The 26,908-nt window shown below is 36.2% G+C and overlaps 6 protein-coding genes across 13 annotated transcripts; 2 read left to right on the top strand and 4 right to left on the bottom strand.

Moving 5' to 3' along the window:
• Positions 1–20: 20 nt before the first annotated feature.
• On the bottom strand, positions 21–10,105 carry shi (dynamin-1 shibire). 2 transcript variants are annotated; one of them, XM_066300394.1, is made up of 16 exons: positions 9,822–10,105; positions 9,488–9,561; positions 6,826–6,975; positions 6,566–6,769; positions 6,232–6,424; positions 5,964–6,173; positions 5,597–5,804; positions 5,380–5,517; positions 5,158–5,315; positions 4,806–5,100; positions 4,348–4,467; positions 4,084–4,293; positions 3,587–3,833; positions 2,660–2,810; positions 1,468–1,572; positions 21–282 (listed from the first exon to the last, which is right to left on the bottom strand). In XM_066300394.1, the coding sequence occupies exons 1-16, from the start codon at positions 9,983–9,985 to the stop codon at positions 219–221; spliced, it is 2,691 nt and encodes an 896-aa protein (XP_066156491.1). In that variant the 5' UTR covers positions 9,986–10,105; the 3' UTR covers positions 21–218. The 2 variants fall into 2 exon arrangements, with proteins under 2 accessions (XP_066156491.1, XP_066156492.1); XM_066300395.1 differs by lacking the exon at positions 21–282 and having other exon boundaries at positions 474–1,964; positions 2,648–2,810.
• Positions 10,106–11,422: 1,317 nt separating this feature from the next.
• On the bottom strand, positions 11,423–12,276 carry ND-ASHI (NADH:ubiquinone oxidoreductase subunit ASHI). Its single transcript, XM_066300406.1, has 3 exons — positions 12,064–12,276; positions 11,755–11,975; positions 11,423–11,705 (listed from the first exon to the last, which is right to left on the bottom strand). The coding sequence occupies exons 1-3, from the start codon at positions 12,143–12,145 to the stop codon at positions 11,490–11,492; spliced, it is 519 nt and encodes a 172-aa protein (XP_066156503.1). The 5' UTR covers positions 12,146–12,276; the 3' UTR covers positions 11,423–11,489.
• A 286-nt stretch (positions 12,277–12,562) lies between these two features.
• On the top strand, positions 12,563–14,389 carry FRG1 (FSHD region gene 1). Its single transcript, XM_066300397.1, has 5 exons — positions 12,563–12,805; positions 12,927–13,096; positions 13,151–13,350; positions 13,410–13,609; positions 14,178–14,389. Exons 1-5 carry the CDS (start codon positions 12,747–12,749, stop codon positions 14,323–14,325), a joined length of 777 nt encoding a protein of 258 aa, XP_066156494.1. The 5' UTR covers positions 12,563–12,746; the 3' UTR covers positions 14,326–14,389.
• Positions 14,390–14,672: 283 nt separating this feature from the next.
• SCCRO4 (DCN1-like protein SCCRO4) lies at positions 14,673–18,676 on the bottom strand. 6 transcript variants are annotated; one of them, XM_066300399.1, is made up of 6 exons: positions 18,547–18,676; positions 18,382–18,484; positions 17,906–18,029; positions 15,844–16,198; positions 15,581–15,791; positions 14,673–15,528 (listed from the first exon to the last, which is right to left on the bottom strand). In XM_066300399.1, the coding sequence occupies exons 3-6, from the start codon at positions 17,989–17,991 to the stop codon at positions 15,461–15,463; spliced, it is 720 nt and encodes a 239-aa protein (XP_066156496.1). In that variant the 5' UTR covers positions 17,992–18,029; positions 18,382–18,484; positions 18,547–18,676; the 3' UTR covers positions 14,673–15,460. The 6 variants fall into 6 exon arrangements, with proteins under 6 accessions (XP_066156496.1, XP_066156495.1, XP_066156497.1 ...); XM_066300398.1 differs by having other exon boundaries at positions 17,906–18,032; positions 18,547–18,674; XM_066300400.1 differs by lacking the exon at positions 18,547–18,676 and having other exon boundaries at positions 17,906–18,059; positions 18,382–18,540.
• Positions 18,677–18,925: 249 nt separating this feature from the next.
• LOC136349080 (uncharacterized) lies at positions 18,926–24,272 on the top strand. Of its 2 annotated transcripts, XM_066300385.1 has the most exons (7): positions 18,926–19,120; positions 19,185–19,309; positions 19,735–22,190; positions 22,246–22,685; positions 22,747–22,824; positions 22,884–22,918; positions 23,467–24,272. In XM_066300385.1, coding segments are annotated over exons 1-5 (3,096 nt in total). In that variant the 5' UTR covers positions 18,926–19,118; the 3' UTR covers positions 22,820–22,824; positions 22,884–22,918; positions 23,467–24,272. The 2 variants fall into 2 exon arrangements, with proteins under 2 accessions (XP_066156482.1, XP_066156483.1); XM_066300386.1 differs by having other exon boundaries at positions 18,926–19,309.
• Trs31 (trafficking protein particle complex subunit 31) lies at positions 23,475–26,780 on the bottom strand. Its single transcript, XM_066300404.1, has 5 exons — positions 26,441–26,780; positions 25,483–25,609; positions 25,059–25,241; positions 24,873–25,001; positions 23,475–24,815 (listed from the first exon to the last, which is right to left on the bottom strand). The coding sequence occupies exons 1-4, from the start codon at positions 26,593–26,595 to the stop codon at positions 24,903–24,905; spliced, it is 564 nt and encodes a 187-aa protein (XP_066156501.1). The 5' UTR covers positions 26,596–26,780; the 3' UTR covers positions 23,475–24,815; positions 24,873–24,902.
• Positions 26,781–26,908: the final 128 nt, after the last annotated feature.

The raw sequence follows: 26,908 nt of genomic DNA, 5'->3' as shown, positions 1-26,908 counted from the left end.
CTTCATTGACACTCCCCACGAAGTTTAAAAAAAAATTTATTACAAATATACATCTTGAATTGTCACTTAACTAAATTAATACTCTTCGTCATAAACAAAGACTAGCTTGTATCGTTAAAATAGACGGCTTACTTGGTACGATCACAGTGAGGTTGCACCTGCGAGGATGCGTTTCCAGGTATCTAGACGTTTGGTCCCGATGAGATACGTTTACGGGGCTAATTGGGTTTGGCAGGGTACGGCCTGTCGGGTATTCTCGGGGGGACGTTGGGCATGGGTCGGCTGGAATCGAAAGAATCGTTGAAAGTTTTCGAAGGAACAGATCGTGACGTCGTGCGATCGAGCTATGGTATGAACTCACCGTTTCAGTCCCAGATCACTTGCGAAAGCGGAACGAACACAAAACGATTAATTTGTTAATGCAATCCACCGTTTATGAATGAAGGGTTAGTAGGGAAAATAAAATAGATGAGCCAATTTGTAGGTCTATATTTACAGGTAACTACATAATATAACGTGTGTGCACATACAGGTAAAGCACACGACTGCTGTAGTTCGCGCGATGCAGACTACCAGTGTTATTTTCCATAAACGTAGTTTCCTGCATCGATGCTCTTTCAACTGTTAAAATATTTAATTACAATAAACTTTTATCTCAGTAACATTTTGAGTACCAACAATACAATATTACAATATTTAAGCATTATTACTACACCATATCTGCTGATATTCGAGGTAATATAATGCAATTTTAATCTACATGAGTTTGCAAACGAAATTTTGATTGCTAGTCTACCTTACAAATGCACATCGACTTCAGAGAACTGCTAAGTTACTTAAATATCGCATAACAAGTTATTTACTATTACTTTAGCTTAACAAGACCGTTAAAGGAGTGCCAGTAATTGACCATTAGTTTACGAGTATACTTCTACATGTTGTTTTAATACCTTTATGTGGATACTTGAAATCCGCGAGTACGCTACACATTAGCTCTCTAGCCGTAAGCATAAAATGGCGTGCAAGATACATTTATGCTAAGGAGACCTTTTTGCTATTTTTGTTACGTTTTTCGATATAATAAATAACATGATTTATTTTGTACCTCTTATTTTTTTAATCTCGAAACTCAACGTCACGACGCCTACCTTAGCCGAGTTTAAAAAGCCTAAGATATGTTGAATATATATTCAGAACTCATCGCAATATTTTCCCACGGTACATGAACCATATCACCCAGAAAGAAATGAAACGCTCGATCACCGTTAACGTGCCACACGCAGAACGAAGCCACTGACAGGTTGTTAATACGTACAACTGCGATCGTTAACACACACATTGCAAGAGGCAAACGTAAGGGACCATTCCCGAGACGCATTACCATCACGTCAAATTTGACTGCTTCGCGGAACTGACGTAATGGTGGTAGTCTCGGGAAGCCCCCTCCCCAATTACGATCATATTTACTTAAACCTGAAGGCGTTAGTAAGTTCATTGACGGCAGCTTGGGTGACGGCCCGACCTACAGCCATCTGCACCTGCTGCGGCACCTGGACCCCTCCCTGCGCCCGGCTGTTGAACACCAGATAAGACATGTCTTAATAGCAGAGCTTGGACGACAACAGCATCGACAAAAACCGTATTTAAGCCGCGAAAATTTCGCGCCAATGAGGAAGTTTTATCGATGCTGTTTCCGCGTTTCCCGAGCTTGTTTCTGACTGAGCAAATAACTGAAGACGGCCAGAGCAAATTTGAGATATTTGCACAATCAAAGACCTTTAAACCTTATCTATAGTAACTATTCATACTGAAATGCAGAGATAATACCGGGGAATCACTACTTCCCTCTATACACAATAATGGTTCATTTTTACAATAATAATAATTGTTCGTAATGCGTAACAGTAATTTCTATGAGAAACTGAAAAATCCGTTTTAAGGGCACTCCCGAAAGGAATGCGGAACTCTTTAACGCCTCCTGAAAATAAAATGCTGGATTTTATTACGCCCCAAAACATGTGAGTATATCTGAAGAATGAAGAAGATACAATGCGCGGCACCTCGACCCAAAACCGGGATATTTTTTCCAAAAATCAAAATGGCGTTTCGATCACCGTGAACACTAACCATCGATTAATGTTCATGATGGTCTTTCAAGGCAAATGGCACCCACCCTTTACCTGAAGATTATTCGCAAAAACGACGATAAACGTGATTTCGCCTTTGGCGCGATTATTTTTGAAACGTTCCGCCATTTTGAAAAGAAAATTTCGCATTTTTTTTTTATATTTTCAATTTACTCTCCCAACCGAAACTAGAACTATCACTTGTACCCTATTTCCTGGGACACTCTGTACAATACAAGTGCATTGATTTGAATTCATAAATTCGATTGTAAGATGAAAAATTGGGAGCATTTCAGTCGGAATGTATCTTGCACCTTCTTTTATGACATCAACTTTTTCATGCCGACTTAAATCAACAAATTACACTATTTTCTCGCACCTTCCGTCTTTAACTAATACGTTAAACACTAGTAGTTCTCCTATCCTACGTCGCGTTCGCTGACCAACTTAATGCATTTTACTTGCCGAAACTATGCTCGCAGCAATGTTTTTTAAAAAAACGTCAAACATAAACAACAAACTAAAGTACTCACGTGGGAATTAAGGGGGCAGGCAAGGCCTGGCCCTGGGGTCGCCCAGGGGGCATCGGAGGAGCGCCGCCTCCTGGCCTGTTGGGAATCGCCGGAGCGGGACGCCCAGTTCCCCCTGCTGGTGGCGGAGGAGGCACTCTAGACCCCAAGGAACCTGAGAACAAAAGAAATATATTAAGCTAAAATTACACGTTAACCGTTCGTTAACGACAAATACCGAAGTTTGTGAAAGGCGGAAGTTTCGTATTTATATACAGAGTGTCCCATACAAGAATAAAAAGCATGAGGATCTTTAAAAGAGTAACAATCACAAACTCGATCAAATGAGACAAAATTTTCGTGTTTTAGAGAACGACAAAATTCTATTTTAAAATTTGGGCAAATTTTAACTGCGTCCGAAGATACTCGAACAAAATAGAGCAAACACCTTATCGTTATCGCGTTTTGACCTCTGCAACATGGTAAGTAGCAATAGGTACAAAATTCAACGTTTCATTCTCTTACAAACCGATACCAATTTCATTTTTCTTAAATTCCGTTCTGGATTTCTTATACTTGATTCTAGGCCTATTTTTTAATCTGAATTCTTTGACATAAAATTGTAGATTTGTGCTGTTAAGGGGCTGTTTATAGCTGTATGGTTAATATTTCCATTATCTACCATTATTGTGTCCCATCGAAATTCTTAAGAAATTAAAATTACGTTGCTCGTTTCACTGAATAACGAGACTTTTTCATTTTTTAGATAACAGCAAAATTAAATAAACACACGATTGCAAAAACTCCCGTGTGGCGTAAACTTCCACGAGTTTTATACCAGGGAGCCTCGAACACTTTCGTAATGGAAATTTTGGACACCCTGTATTTCGTATTCATTAATGTGAATTTTCACAAAGTTCATATTTCTTGCCCAAACTATTTTATCTTTACCACTAGATCCCACACTACTCATCTGCGGAGTGGGCTTTCTAGGTCCGCCAGGACTGGGTGGAGAAAGTCGCGGATTGTCCAGTCCGCTGGCGAGCCAGTCGTTTTTGACGGGTGGTGGCACTGGCGTGGACACGGTTGCCATCGAAACGTCCCCGATTATGTGCAACGCCTCCTTGCACGCGTGGTACATTCGCATCATTTCCTCGCGTTTTTGAGCTTCTTCAGGAGCCTCTTCCATGAGTTGAGACTGAGAAAAAATCAGTCAGGAAATTGTTTTTGTCCGGCCATGTAGTTAAAACCAAATTAATAATCAATAAAAACACAAACGCAGTGATCAGTAAAGTTCAAAATTTCTCTACTACTATAGGGTGTTCCGTGCTCTAAGAGCACAAACGATCATTTTAAGACACATAAAATTGAAGGAAATATTTGATGTGATATATCACACGTTGAAAGCTATCTTTTGAGAAACACCTATTACGATTTTTTTCCCTTACTTGATCGCCACTGGCATAAATATGAGCAAGCAACTCGCCGTTGATGAAGTCCTTGCAATCGTTGATGATCATGTGCATGATAGTCTTGGGCACCAAATCTCTCGTTGTCTTCGTCACGATTCTCATGTAACTATCCACCAGGTTTCGGATGGTCTCCACTTGCCTCTCCAGCTGGGGATCCATAGAACTAGTGGCGCCTTCGTTGGTGGTCTGTCAAAGGAAAACAATAAACCGTTGATAATGATTTTTTGGAAACTCAGTTACCTCTTCCCCGTTGACTTGTTCAGTTTGCTTCTCGGGGTAAACTCCCGCCCTCAAGAACGATGCTTTCCAGGAATCAACTTCGTCCAGCGTCTCGCAACTCAACTCCAATTGTTTGAAATCCTGCACGAAGCAAATAAAGCAGTAATAAATAACCCTGGAAACTTCACGATTATATAAGATGCATCCAAGTAATATTAATTTTACATTTGTGAAGCGCGATGTTTTTACACATAGACGCAATATATAATAGAGGCAGCGATCTCGGACGAAACGTGAATAGCGTAAGCCTGCCGGGGATCTCCCTGCGACCGAAGTATCACTACACGCAATCTGTGGACCGACTAACTAGGGCGACAAAATCGCTGATACGAGCGACCAAGTGGCAGGACTATAGTGCTATTGTCCTTTAGATGCGTGTATTTTAATTCAATATAAACAGATACCCAAATAACACTCGCCTTATAAACATTCCTGCCGTCCGGATTGAACAACGCGAACATGTGTCTCCTCGACATAAACCCTTGCTCAATATCCCTCAATTTGAGGCCATCCAGAGGCAACATATACTTCTTCTCGCGCTCCTCCTCGTCCTTGAACCAGGAAATGTTCTCGGAAGTGAGAACAAACCAGTAGTCACGTGAGCCTCCCTTCATTATACCTAAATTGTGTATGCACATGTAGCCTTTCCTTATTACTTGGTTGCCCAGCGACCGTGATCCTTTGGCAGCTGCTGCTTCCGACTGATTTTGGGCACTTCCGGAAGTAACGCATTAAAATAATTTTCATCAAATTATTCTACAATTCGCTCACTTTGCGAAACCGATGAAATCCTCATGATTTGTGTTCATGTAGGCCAGCTCACAGTCATTCAAAAGGCAAATTTGTTCCTTGCAATATTGTTCCTTCTGGCGGATTTGTGTGGTGATGATACGCTCCGCTTCCTCCCGCAGCCTCGGGTACCGCGTCATCTAATTTACAGAAATGTATATGAAAATCCAATTAGGCAAATATACGTGTATGTATATTATATACCTTATCAGTGCACATCCTAACGACATTGGATAATTCGGTGACTACGAGATCAACGCATTTGAGCGACGGCTCTTTTAATCTGGAAATTTGTTTTTTTACTATTGCCTCAAACGCCATGTCCGGGGTGAAAAGACCGACCTGAAATCCATTGAATTCATTTCTCTCCCCTTATCCTTTACAGAAAAACGGCGAAATAAAACTTCTGCGATTCGCTTACCCTAATACCGTGAATGTTTCTGATCGCAAATGCAATTTCCCGTCTCAGTTCCTTCTCATCGAACTCCATTTTAACGATTTCGAAAGGAAAACGTTCGTGGAATAATCGATTGATTTTGGCACCACCCGATAATTCGTTGGTATTAATTTGAGCCGATCCAGATCCTTCGATCGTGCGCTCAAAGTCTGTTTGCAACTGCTGAATCATTCTGCAATTTAACACACTGGGCTAGTAAAAGCAACGAGATCGCTGGATTTTTAGAATTCCTCGGCGCAACGTATTCCTTAAAAGTGTTCGCGCATGCGCGGAATTCTTAGTTTTACCAGAAACCGATGGCAACACTGGCGAGTAACGATAAACAACTTACTGCAACATCGCTTTGGTTTTAATAGCTGGATCGTCGGGTCTGAAGTGTTTGAACTGATCCACGTCCTTCTCTAAAGTGAGCAACTGCTTCTGCAATTTGTCTCTCAGCCCCGGCAAAGTGTCTCTAATGTGATTCGTCAATTGCTGGTTGAGGACTCTTTGCAAGTAAGGCGTGCCCAAGCGATCGGCCAAATGACGGTAAGATGGATGACTATTGCAAAAAACATCCTTTAGTTCCGTAATCTTCCTAGCACGATCTGAGATTTTACCTAAGAAAGAACTTGCGCTCGGCGGCAAGGGCCGCGTTAATATCTTTTCTTCCCTCGATGTCCTTCTGAGACCTGTTGACCACTCCTATGTACCCTCGTCTTAAGGGCAACAATTTATTTTCCAAAATATCGCGAGCGTCTGTCCCTTCGTCCATCAAATCCAGCTTAGTTATGACGCCGATAGTACGAATTCCTGAGGGTACCAAAAAGCTTAGAGACCAAACTCGTAATGGCACGAAACGTTAACTGCAAACTAATTTTCACGGAAACGTTCTCGATTTCCATGGAAACTAGCTCCCTATTAAAGTTTACGGCCGAATCAAAAACATCCTACCCTGTAGATCAACCTCCTTCGCCAGCTTCAAAGCGTCAGAGTTAGCCAAGTCGGTGTTGGCCGGTGTGACTGCCAATATGAGGCAAGAGTCTCTCTTGATGAATTGCATGATCATGCCTCTGATCTGCTGCTCGATGTCGGCGGGCTGATCGCCGATCGGGACTTTGGTTAGGCCAGGAAGATCAATTAACGTCAGGTTAAGAACTGCAAAACGATTTTTTAATAGAAGTAAAACAGTGCTGCTGGGAAGTGGTATTTACCGTTAGGAGAATAGACCCGCAAATTAATAGGAATGTTTGAAATTCCCTTGTTGCTGCCGGTGACGCGGTCAGTTTCCGCCTCGATTTCTCGACGGATCTCGTCGAAGTCCACGAATTTCTTTCCCTTGCAATGTAAAAATTCTCCATACTCTGTAAATAATTTATCGCTGTCCATGAGTGACTCTTATCGTTTATGACATTGAACTACTCAGGAAATTACGTTAAAAAAATCATTTTTCCCCTGCCTAAGCTTCGACAGATAATATATGTGAAGAACGTTATCTATGCATTATGACGGGGCTCAACAATGATCATCAATCTATTGAAATACTGTGAGGATGCTCTCTAACTAATATAAGCCAATTTTGGCATTGTGCCATGTTTGAATGATTTAATAAAGGAGACTTTAACCATGAAATTGTAATGAAACACTTTCCCTTCGTTGGTAACAAACAGCATGGCTATTATCCATGCAACTCGGCGAATATATAATCTTCTTTTCAGTGAAATAAAAACTCGTTTTTAATTCCCGCCTGCCGTTCCCCTTCAGAAAGTGGGCACTCTACCAAGTGACAATGCATGCTTCCTGTAAGTCTTGTATCAATTCGACTGAAAAGCGGGGATAAGTTTCTTGAAAAATTACTTTTACGAATTCAGTACATTGGTGGAAAACACGTTTTGATGAACACTTAGGAGGAACTAAATTATTTAGAGCATAGAACGACAAATGCTTAATTGCCGCTTTAAGGGGTAATTTTATCAATAAAAATTCCTTTATCCTCAAGATGCCCAAACCTTGTTAGTTTGTCGCTTTTTTTGTTCTGTTAATCGCCAGGCTCAGAAATCCTCTCGCTAGGCTCAGAGATACACGCACAGAAATCGTTGGTGAAGATCGCATCTACAACTCGTTGAAATTCTTCCCGCCTTTGTGACCCTCAAATAACAACACATTATGATGCAGTTCAATTCTCTGGTTCATGTACCGATATAGAGGGCTGCTACGATGGTTGGTAGTTGATCCAGCAAAGCATTTACTCTCGCCAGAGACCTTTAACCTTCGTCAAAAAAACATTATATATAGTGCGGCTCAAATTAGGGATGCACGTTCACAAGAAATTTACGTCCGACTGCGAATCGCTTTAGTGTTTGCGGTTTTTCTGAAAAAAGGAAAACTGTATATACAGGGTTAGTTTTCTCTTATGCTCACCACAGGGGCCTCGTAATTAACAGAGTTGCGAGGTCGGTTACCTACTAGCTTGAAGAACGATTGCAGTTTATGGGAGCTGAACTAACATTATCCTTGATTTTGTGAAAATGTACATGACTTATATACATTAAAAAAAAAAAAACAGCAAATATTACCGATTACTTCAAACCCCTCTAGGCGAGTTATCTTTGGCTCTAGAGAAACAGTACAAATGCAAAAGGTGTAGAGAATGTCACCCTGCAGAAGACAAGAGTATTAGGTTTTTAAACGACGGCAGTCGTTTTCGAAATATGTATAGCCTAATGGGAAGCATAGCAGGTTGAAGGTTGTGGCTTGTTTGAAAATATTCTTGTCCAACATTAAAATCATTCCGCATAGTTATTTTTCAAAATTTTACTACTAAAACTATAATAGTTTTTTTATTTAACGTCAAATTGTAGCATAGTTTATCAGAAAAACCAGTCAAATTCGCTTATTTCAGTCGCCAACTTCAGCGTTTCAAGTAAGATAACAATATGATTTTCTTGGCAAGGGCTAATCCAGATATTAGACATTTCAACTAAAAAGTTTTATATTATTATATTAGATTATATATAAAAATGATAGGGAAAATACAGTTCCGAGCAGAAGGCAGCAGTTTGTTATGCTCTGTATTAGATAAGTTTGCAACAGTGAGAAACCCGGTAAATTTTAAATGGCTCCAGAAATATCTGGAAAATGTTGAAAAGTGCAAACTAAAAACCGTAAGATTATGACATATTTTGACTTTAGATCGTGATTCTTCAGTACAGCTCATATATGTGACACAATTCCAGTTAAGAGGTTCAGTATAATAATCTACTGTTTACTCATTCATAAAATTGATTCGTATCTAATGAAATAGGAAATTACTTTCAAGGAAAAGGTAGCCAACCATACACATAGTGCAATTGTACATGTTACCTTTTCGAAACACCTTTTGTGACAGGTTAACTTTACAATACCAAAATATAATGGCATTCAGAACAGTAAAAATGTATGTTTTTCTTTCAATGTTGTCGACACAGTTGCGACAAAACAAAACTTCAAAATGATCAAAAAAATTATTAAACAATTAAACCAGTGTATACAAACTAACAGAGAAATTTCCTGGTATTGATTATCATTAAAATAATAGTTTGCACAAACATGAATTAAAACTCGGTTACAATTGAAACAAAAGTATTACTGAAAATTAGTCACTTGACTTATTGGGAACTAAAAATTCTTGGTAGAATGTGTATCACCTCGAGGAACCTGATAAGCAGAATACCTTACAGGAACACAACTTGAGATTAACTATAAAAAAGGCAACAAACTTAAGAGAACCACATTAGAAGCAAATCAATAAATAAAAGAGTCATGTCCACAAATTATTGATTATGTTTGAACTGGTACAAAAGACATGGCATTAGATGATTGTACAGGAATTCTTACCAGCATTTGCATGAATCAGCTGTAGAATTAAAGGTCGCCGGGTCACTATTCCAGAGCCTCTAGGAAGGAAGTCTCTGAAAAGAGATAAATCAGATGTCAATAAACTGGTGACCTTCTTTGAGCTTCGAATTAAAACCCTCTTTACCAAAGCTTTATATTAAAGCTTCCTATTGTGTTAAATGAGAAACAATGGGTTAATTTCACTTGTGTGTTTCAGGTGGAAAAGTGATCAGGGGGTATTAATAGGTCCCTGGAACTGGGTCAAACAAAAGTGCATTGAAATTTCAACTGAGGTGTTTGAGATATGATTCAAGCGGAGGAAGTCTGGACTTACTTTCCAACGAAGTTCTCCAGAACTGAACTTTTCCCTGCAGATTGTCCGCCCACAACAGCGATTTGTGGTAGGTCCAATGTCATATGCACCCCCAGTTGTGTGAAGGCATCCTGCAGCTTGTTGACGATGGGAATCAGTTGCTCCATTCCCGTGTTCCCTGCCATTTTCAGGGATTCGTTGCGTAGACGTACGAAATACGATAATTATTTGAAAAATTTAGACCGTGAACATGGCTGATGTAGAACAACAACAGGACAAACGCGGCGCATGACTCATGGCGAATTTCAATAGTGAAATTCGTTTGAGAATACGTGTGCGCAGGACTGACATGTATCAGAAAATTGGAAATGGAAACTGGGATGTTGGGAGAATGAGAAAAATTGGATTAATGGGTTTTACGGGTTGAAGATTTATTATAAGTTACAATTAAGGTTAATAGTGATCAGAGAGCACAGAAATCTGAGGAATATTCTGATGTTAATACGTTTGTTAAAACCACACAAAATAAATTCTTGTCGACTAATCTTGAACGAAGGGTTGCGGGGTCTCTTCAGGAGCTTCATTCTTACGAAGGACTAATTATATTATGTGAAGTTCAATTTCATTCCCAATACTAATTTCAAATTTTAAAATAAAAAATTATATCATTAAAGCGATTGAAGGGTAATTTAAACGTCGATAAATTTGAATAATGTATAAATCCGGCAACCAGTAATACATATGAATAAAGATTAAGAAATTTTAGGCTTAAACGAGAAGGGAAAAGCTAGAAAGAGAGGGATGAGTTGAATTTGACACACATGTCATTGTATTTAACCTAAAATTTTAAAATAAGCAAAATTTTTTAAAGAATTTCTCATCAAAGCTGTTTCATTGAAATAGAATCAAAGTAACTTATTTCAAATTTAATTAACCTAATTACTCAATGTCCTTGTGTTACAAAACTTCCCATAATGCTTCTAAAAAAAAGCCAAAACTTACTGAAAACCCTAACAGTTCCCCTATCTAAAGCAAGAAACCTAAAAACTTATAGAACGTTTAGTAGTCATGCAAGAAAAATCAAACAGAAGGGCAATAATATACTATGTAGAAGCCCTTATAGCATTTGCAGTAACCATAACCTCCTACCTCGTCTCCAATTCTATTCAATAGCAACAGAGTTTGATTTAGTAGACTCAACTACATTTGAAAGGGTGTGTGAAGAAACTCTAAACAGTTTAGCCGAGTACTTTGACGAATTAGTGGTAACTGAGCCAAAGTTTGAAAAAGCTGATGTTGTTTATGGGGTAAAATTCCACTTTAATTTGTTACAGATTAAGAATTGTAGTGTTTTAGGGTGGCGTTTTAACAATAGATTTAGGTAATTATGGAACTTATGTTATTAATAGACAGTCTCCAAATAGGCAGATCTGGTTGAGTTCACCCACTTCTGGTCCAAAACGTTTTGATTATTCTATAAAAGATAATCTCTGGATTTACAAGCATGATGGACAAACTTTGGAGGGTTTACTTAAAAATGAATTTGAGAACATTTTAGGCAGACAAATAGAGATCCCTGTAAAGTAACAAAAAGTTATTACAGATAATATTAAAAACAGACATTTTCTTTCTTTGAGTATCATTTTATTTCCACTCAACCAAAAACTATTCTTAAAATTAATATATCACTTAATCTGTTTCGAATGTGTAGTGATTCTTTCCATCATAGATATACTGAGGTGGCATAACAGGTAAGAACATTTTCGTGCTTTGTGAGAACTGGTAAATCGCCAACAAAAATCCCATTACTCCAAAAAACTGGGCCCACAAAGCCCACATAGGTAAATGTAGTTTGACATTGGGGTTGAGCCTGTCTTCTGTATAGCAGTCAAAATTGTCATGCAGCTAAAAATTTCCTTTTTTGATACCAAACAATGCTTAATTAAACTCTTACAGTTTCCTGAAAATTTCTTTTCAATTCTGGGCTATCCCAAGGATAAAAGGGATCCCGTGCTTCAGCCGGATCTATAGGAAGTTTTGGGTAATCCCCACAACCACTTCCATCATCAGGGTATGGTTCATATTCCTCAATTGGAATGCCATATTTCTTGGCAGCTGCAATTTTTTCAGATTCAGTTTTAGGGTATGGGCCTGGCATGAAATCCTTATTCCAATCTAAAAGATATATGCGAGATACAGAAATTGAATAAATAATAATAAATGTTAACATTATTATATAATTTCAATTTGTGCCCGGGCTTACGATTTCGGACTGTAGTTAGCAAAGGGACGGGGTTTTTTCGCCATAAAATTCCTAATTTTGCAATTTTCGTTAGGGAGTTCATCTCAAGCGATGTTTATGTATAATTGCACACTGCAAATTTCGTTTCAGTATGTTTTTCAAAAGCAAAAAATCCAATTTTTTTTAATTAAACTTTTATGAAATAGTTTTTTTTTGACAGTTAACTGGCTCGTTTCATAACTGTCATGTCATGGAACTTCTAATAGAACAAAATGACAACAGTAGATTTCCGGGGCCAATAGAAAGATATTCAAAATTAATAATATTTCTATTAAATTTCTCACATTTTTAAAATAATTATCTCACTAATTGTTCTTTTTGCACATAATTAAAATTTAGTCAGAATTTTAACGCAAAACCTCAGATTCTATTCTTTTTGTTTTTTTGAGATCTACCGCTCTCAATACGACGTTGCCACGTCGTGATTAAGGTTCCTAACCAGGATGAGGGCTTAAAGATAGCTAAAATTTATTCGTGTATTGAAGCTGCAACTTGTTTCAAAATTGTTTAGTAATTTCTTATTATTAAACTTTACTAAGTAAAAATTGTTTGAGCTAATCCCTTTCGTCACTCATTAGTCGTCATTATATAAATCAATAGAAATTTTCATTATAAAACCCAAAGAAGCAGTCTCATTTGGAACTATGTCTGAATATGAAAGATATAAACCTGGGAAACTCAAGCTAAAAGGTGAAAAAAATAAGTAAGTATAACTCTCTTTGGTCCATAATAATACGTAGTTATCATTTATTACCATTACAGGAACTCTTCTTAGTTACCATTCTTTCAAAAAATAACAAAATTTCATTTTTTTTTTATTTTAGAGGTAAAAAGAGAAAACACAAAAGCCAAAAAGACACAGAACAAACCTCCCAAATTGACTCTGACTCTATAAATCATGGCAATTGGTGGAAAGTATCTAAAACAGAAGATATTGTTGGACCCATTTCCATTGAGTTTGGATCACATGTGTATGTTAAAGCATTGGATAATGGTATTGTTAGCATATTATGTTTATAGACACATACTCACAATGTTGTTGAGTTAGGTTTATTTACATTAGGGGCCCCTCACAACATAGGAGAAGGCCCATCTCCTGAAGAGATTTTAACAGGGGTATTCATCAGTGAAAGAAAAGTGGCATTTAAGTCTGGTTATGACAAGTATCTGAGTGTTAATAAGAATGGTGTTGTGGTGGGAAGATCTGATGCTATTGGGCCTGTTGAGCAATGGGAGCCAGTTTTTGAGGTAATTTAATGTCCTTTTATTCCTAAATTGCACGCGAGGTAGTAATTTTTTTCTTTCAGGGGGGAAAAATGGCCTTAATAGGATGGAATGATTGTTTCATGTCTGCAGATGATGAGGACTCAATTGTTGCCAAGTCAAAGAAGGCCAGTACAGACCACTTTTTGACTATAAGATCACATACATTTAAAGAAGTGAATAAATTCAAAGATGTGCCTGAAGAGGAGCAAGGGAATTTAAAACAAGTGGAGATAAATTATGTGTAAGTTTATTATTGAGTAGTTAGTTACTTGTCAAGGCACTTCGACTTGCAATTTCTGTGGATTTGGATATACAGGAGGTTGAGATTTGAGACTCATGATAGGTTAAGAAATTTCATTGAAATCATGGATAACATTTGAGTAGTGAGGAAAAAATGCCAAGCTCATATGTGTTCATGAACCTCTTGAACGCTTCTAAGATTAGCTTACTCTTCTTGTTGAGCATTAGATAAGTTTCAGTGTGAAAACTAGCTAAGTATGAACTTAGTTTATATTAAATCTGTGAGTTACTCAAAAAGATTCTCAAATCGTTCTGGAATGGCTTCCTGACTGGCATGAACAAACATTAGCTTTGTTCCAACAGGTTAGAAAACTTGTAGAAGATGGTCAGAAACATGCGCAGTGTAATGGCAATCTTTGATGATCTGGATTCAGTTTAGTTGCTTGTTAAATCAAACTTGTTGTATGCTTTGTTAATGAATACTTTTCAATTTCCAACAATTTAAGCCTTTATTGATTGAAGTATTTGAATTTAAGTTTTTTTTTGTTACAAGTAAAAAAATTTTGTAGGAAAAAATTTCAAAAATTCCAAGACAAGAGATTGAGATTGTGTACCGAGGACAGAAATCAATTGAAAAAGGCTAAAGATGAAGGGACGTTTCACGAAACGTTGCTAGACCGCAGAAGCAAAATGAAGGCAGACAGATATTGTAAATAAAATATGTACTTTAAATCAAACTCATTGTAATATTACTAAATAAAATGAGATTTACATAGAGCAATTGTTCATTTTTTATTTTTCAAAGTTTTTATAGTAAATTCCCAGTTCATCACCTAGCGTTACGATAAGCGATAAGATTTGTTGTAAAGATGGAAAAACCAAAACATTCTTATTTTTGAATATTAAGGAGGAAAGAAAGAAGGGTGTGATAAATAACCGATATTTTCGACTGTCTGTTTTTGTTATGACGTTTCGCCAGGTACAGCGGCATGCAGTACTTTAACGTACTTGGTAAGTAATGGAAAATGCCACTTACTTTCCAATTGTAAATAAAACACTTTAAGTCAAACTTATCATATTATTAAATAAAATCAAATTTACATGTTTAAAACAAGTATTGGGTTCAATTTTTGTAGATTTCTGATGGTGATAATTTCATATCCCATCATTACTTGTTTAAAGGGTAATTGTCTCTTGTGAAAGCCATAATATTCTTGTGTAGATATTTGGAATGGTCATCACTTAAGGGGAAAAACATGGAAAAAATTAAACATCATTATTTCAAATTAATTCAACGATTGTGAACTTTGATAATATTGACGAAATGGCGAACGTACTTGACGGTCTTTATTCTTGTTAAGAAGTTTTGCAACGTGTCAGTGTGTGACAAATAGGTTTTGAAAGCCCCATAAAATACCAGATTATAGTCTAGCAATAACTACATGAAATAGTGAAGGTTCTTGATATAATTCATTGAAGAACAGGCTTATATCAATTGTTTCACGTGAAAATACTTTCCTTTAATCTGGCAAAGTCTTAAAAGTGGTACCTCCCGCAGGCACAATGTATACTAACTGCAACAAAAATATTACGGCTTAATTTGATCAACTCGCGTATTCCTATGTATTAACTTATTAATGGTATTCTAAAACAGAAGACTTTGCTTATCCTACTATAGTTTTAGATAAGCTGAGCTTAATAGAGACAGAATTATTATTATACTCACAGCAAGTAAAATGTAATGGTGCTTTGCTAAAATTATAGTAAGACTCCGTTGACGATTTGTTAACACAGCTTGTAATCAGAATTAATTTTGAAAAATAGTTTTACGCGCGTGTTTAATCATCGACCCTCAACTGATATCGCTTTTGGTCCTTGTAGACTTTAACCATTCGACGAATTCGTCCAACATCACTGGCCCTAAAATTGCACACTCAGAAATTCCATGACGGAACCAAAAGGAAATTCTTACAAGCGCCATCAACATCATAGTTCGAAAGATCATTACAAATGGTCCTCGAAAACTCTAAAATATTACACCACTGATCCTTATTTATTACTTTGTACTTCGATTGCTCGAGGAACTGGCTAAATTGCGTATACAGAGGCCAATGTTTGCCCAGCAACAACTGAAGCATTGCTTTTGCCGTGTCTATTTCCATACTTCTTTGATCTTTATCCTGCTGGCAGTTCACATTTTTTCAAACTTATCCAACCACTTTGGCAAATACTTACCCTAGCAAAATCATAAGCGTATCGATAAATGGCTTTAAACGTATTCTGATCATTTAAAAGGCAACGCAGATGCTCTAACCGATATTGTAACTTCTGAATGGTATCACACTGCAGCTCAGCCAAACCCTTCAGCCATTCCTCTTTGGTGAAGAATCCCAACTGGCGGGCTTGCATTTTAAATGCTAACACTAACATGACCACATTTTCGGGATCCACTCCGATATGCTCGCAGAACTTTTCCATACCATCGGGGCCCAAAGTTTCTGGATCGTCGGGACTCGTGTATTCTCTGAACCACGTCAAACATCGCTTTTGGCTAAAGGCAGTGTCTTCAGCACGCGTACTTCTTCGCCCACTAAAAAGAGCGCGAAAAACTTAATTTACCACATTCAGCCGGGAAAAGTTTGCATGGGCAATTAAGCGAAAATTACGTACTCCTCTTCATCCATAAAATATTTAATGATTGCTTTCTCGAGGGAATACACTGGTTCTGGTAATAATAACCCGGAGATTTGATTAGGAGACTGGCGAACTCTCGGAGATCTATTTTTAAATAAACAGGCGTAACTCCGAGATTATTACGGGTGAGATCGGTTTCATGATAAAAATATCTCTTTTGGGTTAATACCGAGGTGTTTTATTGCACCTGTGAGAATATATTCTAAACGAGCTTGAAACGATATTTTGGCGAATTTCTTTAAAGAGAAACCAATAATCCTATAGTAACTGTGCAACTACACCAAAATTCGAAATTTAAATACCTACACACTCAAATTTCCACTAATTCCATATCTATAAAACAGTAGTAACTGTAAAGAAAATAATTTTAAACACCTATCAGTAATTCACCGTATACTTTACCCTATGTTATACAGGGTGTTGATTTTTTGACGGATAAAGCTGAGCAAAGACAAGTAAAATTATATAGTTTGATTGTTTCATGATTCACTCGATTCTTTTGCGATATATAGTTAAGTTATGATTGTTATAACGAGACACCTGTACATTATATATGTTAATCCTGAGAAATTCAAAGATAGAGCTAATCCTTCAAACAGAAAAGAGATGATAATCTATGTTCTATAGGAATCGCCTGCCACCGAAACCTAGAGGCTAAGTGCTTGGTGGTTACCATTGTCAACAAACTTTTCTGGATAAGCCATATGGAACATACATGTTATAAGACTAGCACGGTAACTGCACAATGCAATGGGAAGGAGATAGAGTTTAAAACTTCACCTCTCACACTGACTTCACTATTAACATGAAACCGACATTTTTCTATTGATGCATAGTTTGATGGTCATTGATAAAGAAGTCCCGCTGTGAACCAGCTGCAGCAGTAAAAAGTGAGAGTGACCTCTCTGGCCATCATCAATGCATTGGACAGGGACTCCCAATTAAATCAAAGGGAAGGTTACTATAGGAGTTAGCATAGAGTGGAAGCAAGTACTAGAAGCAATTGGTCATGCAAATAAGAGGACCAGAATAATGAACTAAAGCTCTAACAGTCATTTGGAATGAACATTTCATAAGAAGAATTTATGATGGAAATTTTTCAGTCACCAGAGGACAACAGTCAAATTTGGTATAGTGACAAGTTCCAAATGGCAGGCACATAGACTGTCAGAGGCATAAATTCTTTCCCTTGGGAGAATCTTCCAAGAGACTCTTTGCCTAACTAATTTTTGCTATATGAAAGTTAAATCAATTTGGGAATCCTTGTACCTACTCATTTTAATATGAAACACTTTATCATAGCTACTTTAGGCCAGGCATTGCATAAAATTTATAACAGTCAAAAATAAATCACAAAGAAAATAACAAACTGCATTATGCTCTTGCTTGTTTGGTTTAATTAAGATCCATTTTCAGATTGTGTTTCATTCGGATTTAGCTACATTCCTGCAATACCTATGTAATGCCAAGCTAACTACCAAAATGATAAAAAAGTAGCACAAAAATTAATTGCTGATTTGATAGTAAACATTGAACATACCAGAAACTGTACAAAACACAAAATACACAAAATTTTTCTTTTTCTAAGTGAGTCTTTACTTACCTTGAATTGCGAAGGCGCTTAGAAGAATACCTGTCATCATCTGTAGAACTCATATTGTCTGTAGCCCTCCGTTTACTGCGAGGCATTTCAATTGAACTTCAATGTTTTTTTCAATTGCAATTTCCTACTGGAAATAGTCACAAAAGTTTAGTGGCTTATAACAAGTAACATTATTAAGAAATCTTCATATAAATATTTGAGGATCAAGAATCTATACAGGAATTAAAATGTTTTGATGCTTCTAAAAGTTTCACATATTGCCCTATGAGTCAATTTAGTTTCTGGGGAGTGGAGACTTTGAGTGATTTTTAGCCAATGAAACAAAAGGACTTAACACCCCAAACACCACAGGGTAGCAACAGAAATGAGGCGCACACCAATGAAATCGTATAGGATCGAAACGAACCCAAGAAAACTCCCCTTTGGTCTTTTTTTCATTTGGCAATAGACAATTTGCATTATTGATTTGACCTTACCTAAACTCATTTAATCTGGTGAGTGCGGTCTAGGTCGAGATACAAATATGTTGTTCCTACTGTTTCGGGATTTTTGACTGGAAACTGAAGGACGAATTTTATACTAAAAAAAAAAACAAAAAACAGTGGAAATCCTGCGATAAATTTCAATTTTGCTTTTCTAACCTATAATTCGTCGTACATTACCCGAAAATTACATTTGACAGCTAAAAGTCACTGTCAGTATTGGAAGAATTAGGAGAGTTCGATATAATTCATTCGGCACTGGGAATAAAACCAGGAAAATATTGACTGATTCCATTTAAATCGCTTATTATTTATTTATTATTTGTTATTGGCATGAGCAAAAGATGAGGGCATTAAGTTAAATTTTTGATTTGATTAAGCTTCAATTAATGAGTACGTAAAAAAACGGGATGAAATAATCGAGCACTTAGAACAGGTTTAATGTGTTCAGAGTAACTCCCGTCAAAAATGATAAGATATTCTATCTTAGGCTATCTAATCAAAATTCGTATCTTTTGTTCTCTCTTTGTATTTGTCATTTTTGGCCTTGAATGAGATTGGAATTTGGAGTGGATTTGTTTGAAAGCAAGTATGTAATTCATAAATGTTATTGCGTATACTTCATTATAAATAATCTGTCCTGTTCTCTACGAAATGCAAATTTAAGAACCAAAAGAACATTAAATAACAGTAATCAATCCTCGCTTTTTCTAAAAATCCTTTAAAAATACATGTAAGTTACTGTTTTGTTTGTGCGTACTTGCACAAAGTTCTTTTGGTGTTACTGGGAACTTTAGGATGGAAGGGTTCAGTTATCATAAGATAAACGACAAAGTAGGGGCCCAGAATCTAAACCAAATATTCGGAGACAAGTTGAATTTGAACCACCAATCTGTAACAAAATCATGCCTACAGTTAGGAGGTAAGTTCCATGGGGCTTATTTCATTTTTTCTTATAATTTGTTTATGATGTCCATTATTTAAATGTTAGACACCAAAATATGCGATCTATTGCAAAATGTCATTAAGTGTCCAATTGCTAATTTGCAATGTTCATATAGAAATTTATCTGCCCTTTCAGTTGCTTTCCAGTCATGAATAATTCAGCTTTTATCAGATGTCATGTTTACCTGATCATTGTTTCCAACTGATAAAAAGAAAGCTCAATAAATTACAAAAGCTTCAAAATCCACACATAAGATTCTAATGAACTTTGATAATTGATAAGCTAAGCATTGCCTAGTAATCATCCGTCTAAAAATATCATTGTTCTTATCTCTCAGTTACTTCTAAATCTATTTTTTTAATTGCACTAAAACTGAATTCAAATCTATCTCTTACTTTCAGTTGGACAATCAAATGAATTATTTGAATTTGCAAGCAACCATTCTGTCCAACACAATGGCTGCAATAGCAGTCCCTCCAAACTGGCCAATCACTATACTGCCAATAATAAAAAATCAAAGCGAGCCCTAGAAGTTGACAGAGTTATTGAGGAAATTAATCACGGCTGCAAAGTTGCCATCCTCTTGCGTGGCCTACCAGGTTCGGGGAAGTCAACATTGGCAAAATATATTTTAGAAAATACTATTGGCTACACCCAAGATGTTGCTAAATCCCATATTTTATCAACAGATGACTTTTTTATTCAAAACAACACCTATTGTTACGATCCTAAGAAGATACAGGAGGCTCATGGTTGGAACCATCAGCGTGCCTTTAAGGTGATGTCCAAGGGATATAGTCCTGTGATTATTGACAATACCAATGTTAAAATGTGGGAAATGAAGCCTTATGCTATGATGGCCACAGACTATGGATACTATTTGGAGATTTTGGAGCCAGATACACATTGGTCTTTTAATGACAAGGAACTAGAGAAAAGGAACAAACATGGAGTGCCTAGAAACAGCATCAAGAGCATGCTGGATCGATATGAAAAGAATATCACACCCCTAAAGCTTTTATCAGCTTATGGCTGCAGTTATAAATATCAAAAGCCGCCCCAATATAGATTACACCCTCCTGTAGGTCATGTGTTTAATGGAACCAAGGAAAGCAACAATTTCATGCAATTTTATGAGTCATCTAAAAAAGCTCTAAATGGCACTGCAGTCTCAACATCAGTAGATGATATTCTAATGCAAAGTAATGATACCTCATGTTTGAAAGCTCCAGTCCTAGAGCCTATGCATACCAATAAAATGAAGCAAAGCTCAAGCTTGAATGAGAGTTTCAAATCTCGGAATCATGATATAGTCACAAAAGTTCCACAAGGGTCTAATTTGTTTGATAACATTAATGCCTGGGGTATTGAGAAAACTGATCTTCAATCATGGGACATTGTCACCCCTCTAAAAATCAATGAGATTGAGGACAATGTTATAACTCTCATAGATAGTGATGAGGAAAATAAGATGGTAGAAACAAGGGAGATGTACACCACCACTGAAGAAGAGGATTTCTGCATTTTAAAGAATGTTAGCACCTTGAAGCCTCCATTGGGATTCAAGGTTTTGGTGACTTGTAATAGGGATATCAACCGTAATGTGTCTCCAAAGCAGCCAATTGCTGCAAAAAAACTGATGATAGACAAAAGTTGCAACACTGTTGATTTCCTTGATGACCATCAAATGCATTTGGAAAATTTGGGACGAGTTTTTCCTAACATGGATCCTAGGACCATTAGATATTGCTACCTTAAGTGTAACCGAGATTTTGATTGCACCATTGAGCTGCTGTTGACTGAGAAAGAGGAGGTTATTAATATGATTGTTGCTAAGGAAGCTGCTGCTTCCACAAAAGAGCCTTGTGAGAGTAGTGTAGAGAAAACTGACAATGAATCTTTGTCACCTGAAACGCTCCAAAGTGCTAAAAATAAACGGAAGAGTTTTAGTCTTTCAGAATGTGAAGATTTGAAGAAATGCATTGAGAGCAAAATCACTATAAGTGATGAGCATTATTCTCAGCACTTGTTGAAAGTCAAGCAATGCAAATATGGGCCATCAACTTCAAAATCTGAATCAATTACTATTGACCCAGTTACATTTCAAATAAGCCATGACGGATCCAGACCTTCCACACCAGTTGACATGGAAATGAAATATGACTCTGATGATCTTGAATGGGAATTTATAAATTCAGACACGCCACAAAAGGCAGAACAATCAGAACAAATGAAAACCATTGAAATGAATCTTGGAGAGAACTTTGTTAAACAATTAGAGGACAAGTTTGGAGATCCTAATCTGACTTACCCAAAAGGATTTCTGCCTGTAATCCAGATTCCAGTGGCGCTGGCTCAGCAGATTTATATGTTTTATATCGAATCAGTGTATCAGCAAATGGATGTTCAGAATGCTGTGATGGACGAATTGGTGAAGGAAGATGAAGAATTTGCTAGAAAGCTTCAGGAAAGTGAGGAAAAGGAAGAAAATTTTGTAGAGACGATAAAACCACCATTGTTGGAGCCAACTGAAATTCCGGATATTATGAGGGAACAATGGGAGCTGGGTAAGAAACAAAAGGAAAATGAGAAATGGAAGGAAGAGAATCCGGATACTTTTGCCGCTCGTTTGACTAGAGATAAACTATTCAAAGCTTTTCCTAATGTGGACAGAAATGTATTGATTGAGATATTGCACGCGCATGAAAATGTTTACCAGGACACAGTCGAAACTCTTCTTGCAAGCACCGGCCTTGACAACATCAAGGGCGACATTGAAACCATTAAAACCCCACCATTGACTGAGAGAGTTATTCAGGAAATGTGGGAGGCACACGAAAGCTGCATGAATGTGCCAGTAACTATTTTTGTTATTTACTCATCATTCTAATAATTAAACATGCAATTTTCAGGAGCTAACAAACACTTATTCAGCAACAGCCCTGCGCGAACAAGCCAATATCCACCTAGAGAAACGGTCCAAACTATATGAGAAAGCACAGCAATATTATCAAAGTCGCATGAGGGAAGTTGCCCAATATTACAGTAGTATGGCAGCAAAACAAACCTTCCTTTTTCACTCGGCAAACAGTTTGGCATCTACGGCCTTTTTGGACCAACATTCCAAACGTCTGGAGAATTTTAACACAATCGACTTGCATTTCTTATACGTAAGGGAGGCGATCCCTCATTTGGATATCTTTCTGGATAGGATTATTAGCTTGCTGCGGGCTAGTACCACGAAGAATTCGGAATCTTGCCAGATCATCACCGGGAGAGGGAAAAACAGTACTAATGGGGTGGCCAAGCTTCGGCCTGCAGTGATATCGCGGTTGAAGGAACGGAAAATTGGGTAAGTTGTTACTAATTAAAATCGGCTTTCTTTAGATATAGTAATATCAATTCTTTTTAAGTTATAATCATCTAAATCCAGGACTACTTAAGATCAAAATCACAAAGAATTCAAAAATCACCAGTGAATTATAGAATTGGTAAGTTTATTTACTTTTTTTCGTTTTTCACGTATTTATTTGCTCCCTTTAAAATGCAGGACGGCCTTTTTTACCTGTGGCTGCAGTGTCTGAAGTAAGTATTTTCCTGCCTATTATGTATTTCTATTATTTAAATGTTTACATCTAATTTCTGTAAAGAAAGCTCAGAACTGTGCCATTTCAGGTTGCAGTACACGTAGTAGCAATTTTAGTATGCAACGTAATATGTATATTAAAATGTTAACGGGAAATTTCTCAAACTTATTTTATTATTGTTACCTCTCTGGGTTCATTTCAGCTCTTGTCATTTCTTTGTACTGTTTTTTGTCTCTCTATCCTTTCAATTTTTCTTTTACTATTCATCTTTAGCTTATTTTTTTCATTTTTTATGTTGCCTGTTCTCTTCTTGTTTTGGGGTTTAGAATAGCGTAATTCATGATTTAAAAAGCAATCACACTATTGTAAGATGATTTTATAATTTCCAGTTTTGTCTCATTTCTTTAAGAAGGAAAAAAGAACTTTCAGTCAAAACTTGGTATTGGGATATGAAGGTTTAATGCAATTGGATCCACTATAACAGTGCGCTTTGATAAAGTTTTAATCACACCCTTTTTATTATAACGTTTTTACTCTTTGTTTCAGGCTCCAACGACAGGTAACAGAACATTCTGAAACAGTACAAATAAACCGTGTATAAGCGTAAAGATTACTTTTGTGATTATTCCGCCCTTTAGGGCCTACAAGCTAATTCCCATCATTACGTCTCACTCCAAGGTTAGACGTAAAGGTAATTTTACGCTGTGTTTGTAATGCATAGCATAAAAAGTTGGCTTTAGGGTTTATACAGCGTGTGGCATATGAAAGATCATGTTCTTGTAACTTTCTATGCAATTCTTATGCATTTTGTTATGCACTGAATAAATCCAGCATTAGTCAATTAGCGCAAAGTTGTGACTTGCAAAAGATTTTCTTATGCAGTCATTTCGCAGTCTTCTTTGGTAGCTGTTTTTACTAAAAACATTTGATTGTAAAATAAATTTAAAGAGCATTCACAAAGGCCAAAGTATTTTGTTACCTTTTAACTATATTAATTTTCATTTCTGATTTTAATGTATGATTTTATACAGTCTGTGAAACCTATATGAAATACGATATGTGCCTCGTCTGTGGTCGTTCTAGCACATATTTAAAGATTGATATTGACAAGGAGGTAGTTTCAATTTGGTTGTAGCCTATAGATTTATAGTGACGAGATTCGAGGGCCACATTCAATCAAAACATTCGTTTATAAGTTTTATAAGGAAGACACATCCTTTATTTACGTTTATGGGCAATATATTATTATATTTCCGTTATGTTTTTCTTTATACTATTGTAATTTTTAAGAGTTAGACCCATATAATTATAGGGATGTTTTATTGGCAATAAAAACTTTAATTAAACCCAAAGCTTTTAAGGAGCTTAATATGTTCACCCTATACATTCCTTATAGTTTACTTTATATGTTTTTGCATAGTATGTCACATTGTTATAATTTTAATACGTATATGAATAATATTTATAGTCGCTTTTTTTTGCGGTATGGGGTTTAAGGTGTTCCATACTAGCATAAAATAATTTTTATTGTTAATATGCAAGGTATGACCAACAATTAATCATATTCAGCTCTTATAAGCATTTTTTTTCAATAAATATATCTTTTGTTCTTTGAAGGATGTTCATAATCCTTTATTGGTCATTTCTCCTTAGTTCAACATTGAAAGTAGTAAAGTTTCTATTTTATTTGGAATGAATACCTTTGCTTCTGCCGTTCCTAATTTATACATCTATGTCAAAAACGTTGACAATTTTCTTCAATATTTCTCACTTGCAGCATCCTTTATCTTGCACGAAATAGGATTCGTTCTCACTGCAAATGCACAGAAAACCACCATTTTCACTGCTAACATTGACACTTCTTTGAGGTTTAATTTTACACGCTACCTTATTATCTGTTGTTGAGAAATATTAAGCAAAATCCAAATGTTAGCAAACATTTATTTAATTACCCTAAGACATAAAATTACGGTCTAATACAATTATCTCTCCTCCAATTGGTTATCTCTACCCACCACAGATTCTTCAAATTTAATCATATAAGTAGTTCCCTTATGCCAATGCGCAGTGACTTTAGCAGGCTAAAAATTCCTTCACACTAACAACGCAATTCTTTGCGTACAGTGAGTAATACATACAAAGCCTGTACCAGTTAAAACAGCTTCTATGATGCCTGCAATGAATACGGCACAATTGAGGCTGCTCTTATCCCTTGGCACAGATATAAACCTGTTAACTATTGGCTCTTTTTCCATCAAATAATAGGTATTTTCGTCGTCATTTGAGTGCTCCAATTTGTCGGCCTCTTTTCCAAATAAGGCCTAAGTAATCAACACTTATTGCCAACCAAATAATCAGCTTAGAATATTAATTAATAATAATTTCAATTTATTTGATTTTTTTTACTGTTTTAAAAATAATAATACCGTGAAACTGGGAGAAAGAAGACATTGTGATAATTTAACGTAAAATTCGCAAAAATTGGTAAAAGGGCCCATTACGAATAGAAACAACTTCTTTATCATCTAGGCATTCCTATTGGGGAAAAAAATTCTTACTTACCTTCCAAAATGTAGATTTTACATATAGCAAAATACTTAATAATTTTGTTTCACGTTTGCCATTGCGTTCCCTGACAAAATAGAGATCAATTAACTTCACTCCAACTCTTCGGCCCAACTCATGCAACCTGAAAATATCAGTTAAATATTAAATTTATTGACACTACAAAATAGCATAAACAATAGTATATCCCAATTCTTAAGATGAAAATTGGTCAATTTATCTTCATTTATTCACATATGGAATTTCTTAAGTTTTGCAGCAAAGAGTTTTTAATTTTATTTAAAACATGCATTTTTTAAATATATTTGGAATGCCTTATAGGATTTTGTACAAATTTGATACATTAATCTTTAAATCAATGAATACTAAAATAATACATAGTCTGGGTGTGTAAAAAAAATATTTGAGTTATAATTTTTTTAAGAATAGCAAGTACATTCGTTTTCTTTCTATAGCTTCTACACAGTGTTTTCTCAAGTTTTTTTTGGTGTCTTCCTTTAATTTCAAAGTTTTGCAAAATGACATATTGAAAAACAAAGAGAAACAGTTTTACAAGCGACCATTGGAAAGTGAGAAGCCATCTCACCGTCGCAAGAAATGATATCTAAACATTGGTGTGAAATAGGAAAAATGTCAATTAATCGTGATACACAAGCTAAGTAGATCAAAGATGGAATTGAGAGCTGCAAATACGTCACGGTACAGAAAAGACATTTTAATCACTGAATCTGAATTATCAATGACAATAAAGAGAACACGTGTGGAAATGCTCAGGACCTTACAGTATAAACAATTTATCCTTTCCATAAAGCCCCTAACAAATGAACCAAATATATCAACATCCAAATCTTTTGCCATCATTACTCATCAAAGGATTCACCTTCTTAAAACTGGAGAGTAAAAAAATTCGACACCGAACAGACTACAGAAATCATACAAACAACTTTTTGCTTACCTATTTTGTAAGTCAGGCAAAGTTTGAGACTTGTTCTGGCAATACTGAACCACTTCGGAAAAAAGCAACGCAAAGCAGCTTAGAGAGACTTCACCCTTGCCCCTACTTAGAGGTTTATCCAGAATACTGGAACGACTCCTGCTTCCCAAGCTCATTTCAGATTAGTTAAATTTATTGAAATATGATTTATCACTCCAAGGGTGAACACTAAAGTCAATAAAGCATATTGTTCAATATTCGCAAGATTGGCATGTTAATCTATAACTTTTAATGTAGAAAGAAAATAGTGTAATTGCAATTTGCAAAGTTTTTACGATTACTTGTTTTGACAATTAAAGATCTGTCAACGATTGACATAAAATTTCTAAGTAAATGTCAAAGTAAATGTCAAACTAAAAATTCTAGAGCGTTAACTGTCTTTGTTTATTTCACATCGTATACATAACTAACTTATTCTAACGCTTCTTC

The sequence above is a fragment of the Euwallacea fornicatus genome, chromosome 36 (assembly GCF_040115645.1).
Source record: "Euwallacea fornicatus isolate EFF26 chromosome 36, ASM4011564v1, whole genome shotgun sequence".
Classification (NCBI taxonomy): domain Eukaryota; kingdom Metazoa; phylum Arthropoda; class Insecta; order Coleoptera; family Curculionidae; genus Euwallacea; species Euwallacea fornicatus.
The sequence above is the reverse complement of the archived record's forward strand: the minus strand, read 5'-3'. Positions and strand labels throughout refer to the sequence as shown.